Below are 3919 nucleotides of genomic sequence, written 5' to 3' on the forward strand. Positions count from 1 at the left end.
TTCTGGATCGCCATGAAGCTCTAAAGGGCAACTAAAATTTAATTCCATGGGCTCTGATCGATCCGTGCCAGATCTCCCAACGCACCACGAAACCGAGTTCTACCTGGCCTGTCACAATCCGCTAAGCGAGCGACGGATTCCGACCAGGTTGGCGGCTCCAGGAGACTGTTCCGTGGATCCGATTAGGGGTTAGATATGAAAGACTTTTAGGTGGGGTCCACAGTCTGGACGACTGTGCTACGGGATTTGAAGAGCTGAACAGAAGGCTTGCTTGGAGAGGATCCTTTCAAAACTCGGTTGACCCCCCCGTTAGACGCAGGTGGAAAACCGGTGACACCAAAAATCTGGTCATCCCCAGTGATGCAGCTCCATCTCCCGACACGTGGATCTTGAGATCCAGACAAGCTGATGGTTGCTTAGCGGTCCCATCTAAAACCCCCGGCACTCCGCGTCGGACCCTCCCGCCGCTCCGCTCCACTCCATCCATCCCGCCTCATTCTGCTAACCCTAAACCCCTCCCCTCGCCGCCGCCAATGTCATCTCCGTCTCCCACCACCAACGATAACAAGAAGAAGAAGAAAAACAAAGACGACGAGAAGTCCGCCGCCAATGGCGGCATCGTGCGCACCTCCCTCCCCTTGCTCCCCGCCGCTTGCTTTGGTGGAGACCAGGACAAGGACTACTTTATCAAACCCCAATCTTTCACCCCGGCCGTCGACACCTCGACGTGGCCGATCCTCCTCAAGAACTACGACCGCCTCAATGTCCGCACCGGCCACTACACGCCGCTCCCCGCCGGGCACTCCCCTCTGAAGCGGCCGCTCGCGGAGTACCTCCGCTACGGCGTCCTCAACCTCGACAAGCCCTCCAACCCTTCCTCCCATGAGGTGGTCGCTTGGATCAAACGCATCCTCCGCGCTGAGAAGACTGGCCACAGCGGCACCCTGGACCCCAAGGTCACCGGCAACCTCATCGTCTGCGTCGACCGCGCCACCCGCCTTGTCAAGTCCCAGCAGGGCGCAGGCAAGGAGTACGTCTGCGTCGCCCGCCTTCACTCCGCTGTCCCCGACGTCGCCAAGGTCGCTCGCGCCCTCGAGACCCTCACCGGTGCCGTCTTCCAGCGGCCCCCGCTCATCTCCGCCGTCAAGCGTGAGCTCCGCATCCGGACCATCTACGAGAGCAAGCTGCTTGAGTACGACCCCGACCGGCACCTGGTTGTCTTCTGGATTTCCTGCCAAGCCGGAACCTATGTTCGTACCCTCTGCGTCCATCTCGGTCTGATCCTTGGCGTCGGAGGGCACATGCAGGAACTGCGGCGGGTCCGCTCGGGGATCCTTGGCGAGAAGGATAACATGGTGACCATGCACGATGTGTTGGATGCCCAGTGGATGTATGACAATTTCAAGGATGAGAGCTACTTGAGACGGGTGGTGATGCCATTGGAAGTGCTGCTCACCAGCTACAAGAGGCTGGTTGTCAAGGACTCCGCAGTCAATGCCATTTGCTATGGAGCAAAGCTGATGATTCCTGGACTGCTGAGATTTGAGAATGATATTGAGGTTGGGGAGGAAGTTGTGCTGATGACCACAAAGGGTGAAGCCATTGCTTTGGGGATTGCCGATATGACTACAGCAGTTATGGCAACTTGTGATCATGGATCGGTTGCAAAAATAAAAAGAGTGGTGATGGATCGGGATACCTACCCAAGGAAGTGGGGTCTGGGGCCAAGAGCACTAATGAAGAAGAAGATGATCGCAGAAGGTCTGCTAGACAAGCATGGGAAGCCGAATGAGAAGACACCAGCTGAATGGCTCAGGAATGTGGTGTTACCAACCGGTGGAGATTCAATGGTTGCCAGCCTTGCTGCAGCACCAGAGTCTGTGGTGCAGAAGGAAGAGGTAGTGTTTGAAGTGGTGAAAGAGAAGAAGAAGAACAAACACAAAGATGGCACTTATAATGATGATGATGGTGAACGGCAGAAACGGAAGTTGGAGGATGCCGGAGAAGTTCCTCCTGTTAAGAAGGTAAAGATTGAGGGACTTCAAGATGCTATACTTGGTGCTGAAGCAAAGAAGGTGAAGGACGAGGTTGAGGAAGCACTCGAGGAGGAGAGGAGCGAGAAGAAGAAAAAGAAGAAAAAGAAGGATAAAGAGAGAGAAGCAGAGGAATTAGCTGATGGAGAGAAGATTGTAGAGAAGGTGGAAAAGGAAAAGGGCACCAAAGACGAAGGCAAAGCAGGTCCCTCTGATGAAGAGAAATCTATGGAGAAAAAAAAGAAAAAGAAGAAGAAAAGTGAAGAGGTCATTGACAGTGAAGAAAACAAAGTGGTGGAGAAAAAAGTGAAAAAGAAAGAGAAAAAGAAAAAGAACTACGAAGCAGAGGAAACATCAGCATGACGAAGCAGATCATGTTATTTGGGGATGCCACTAAAGTGTTTCAGTTGAACTGCCTATGGTCATTTAATTGTGGTATATGCACACAGATCTGTTTCTCATTCTTGCAAATCAGATTTATATGATGTAAGGCACATGTTAAGCGCCATGGGTTTCGGCTTATATCTATTTGCCTTCCATTTTTCTTTATGAAGAATTTGTACGATTGAAGAGAGCAAATCACATGAAGATGTCTAAAGCCTCTGTTTTGTACTTTTTAATTAATTGCTGATAACTCATGTTCTAATTTCCTAGCATGATGATTAAATTTGTTATTGTTAATTGTGATCTTAGTATTTTTTGTGAATCAAATGTTCCTATTGTTGGATAAACAAAGTATTTAATCATATCTTTGGATTTGTGAACATAATATCTCACCTCTATTGGCATTAATATAGATTCTGGACTTCCACACTATACCAATTTAGCTTTTAGTTAATTGTGATTCTCCCTTTCTAACCAAATCTTTTTCTTAATACCTGCACTGATTAATCAAGCCATTGTTTAGATGTACGCAGTTATTGAACACTAAATTTTCTGCTGGGAAGTTTTTTTTTTTTTTTTATTGTGTGGACTTTTGTGTATTTCCATGAGTTAATATTGTATCTCAAATTACTTTGAGCAGGTAGGGGTTTCATATATTTTTAGTAGTTAGGCTTATATCTGTTTCTAAATTTTTCAATTGAGAAAAGGTCATCTTGATACTGCTCATATAATATTATTTCATCAGTTGACTTCTGTTACAGGTGAGGATAATCATGTCATTCAGTATGTATTGTATGATATCGCTGCAACATTTACTGCTGTGTACAAGCATAGTTGATCAGTAGTTGTAGATTGGATATTGAATATTCATAATATTTACATTTTTTTGTATTGAAACTCATGATTCTGTAGTTTTAAATTTTCTGATAGGTTTTGGACATGGTTAAAATGAGTCTCTCATGACCTTGCTAAAAGCCCGTATGAGAGGTTCATTTTAATTAATAGGATCATGGACTGACATTAGAGCTGATGTTGCAGTTGGTCAGTTTTAGTTGCTGCTTGATAGTCATATAGCTCAGATATAACTATTATTTGTGTGATCGGAAACTGAGCTGTCAGATATATTGACCTTAAGACAGATTGATATTCCTCACAGTTTTACATCTGGTGACGACAAACTATGATAAACTTTCATGGCAATTTATTTATGTGGAAGAATCCTTTTTTGATCAATGGCAAATATTGAGTATTGTATTCATTATATATTGCTACTACCAAATGGTCATATCTAGAAAATCCCATTACTTTTTCAAGCAGAATGAGACTTTTATGAATATTCTTTTGTTAGAAATCTTACACACATTGCTGCTAAAGTTTGGTGAGTTAATCATTCGGGCAAAATCTTAACTATTATGCTTGTATAAGTTTCCTTTTGTGCTTAGACTGTCTAGATATTTGACATGTAAACAAAGTGGTTTTGTTTGCTTAGGCTTCTCATAGGC

The 3919-nt window shown here is 45.3% G+C and overlaps 1 protein-coding gene across 1 annotated transcript; it reads left to right on the top strand.

Moving 5' to 3' along the window:
* Positions 1–416: 416 nt before the first annotated feature.
* LOC135644890 (H/ACA ribonucleoprotein complex subunit 4-like) lies at positions 417–2679 on the top strand. The gene has a single exon (XM_065162843.1). It carries the CDS (start codon positions 534–536, stop codon positions 2394–2396), a length of 1863 nt encoding a protein of 620 aa, XP_065018915.1. The 5' UTR covers positions 417–533; the 3' UTR covers positions 2397–2679.
* The last annotated feature ends 1240 nt before the right edge of the window (positions 2680–3919 follow it).

Source organism: Musa acuminata, chromosome BXJ3-8 (assembly GCF_036884655.1).
Source record: "Musa acuminata AAA Group cultivar baxijiao chromosome BXJ3-8, Cavendish_Baxijiao_AAA, whole genome shotgun sequence".
NCBI classification, from domain to species: Eukaryota; Viridiplantae; Streptophyta; class Magnoliopsida; order Zingiberales; family Musaceae; genus Musa; species Musa acuminata.

What these genes read in the sequence shown, in the direction of transcription:
- LOC135644890 (XM_065162843.1), top strand. Translation starts at nt 534, where the DNA reads ATGTCATCTCCGTCTCCCACCACCAACGATAACAAGAAGAAGAAGAAA.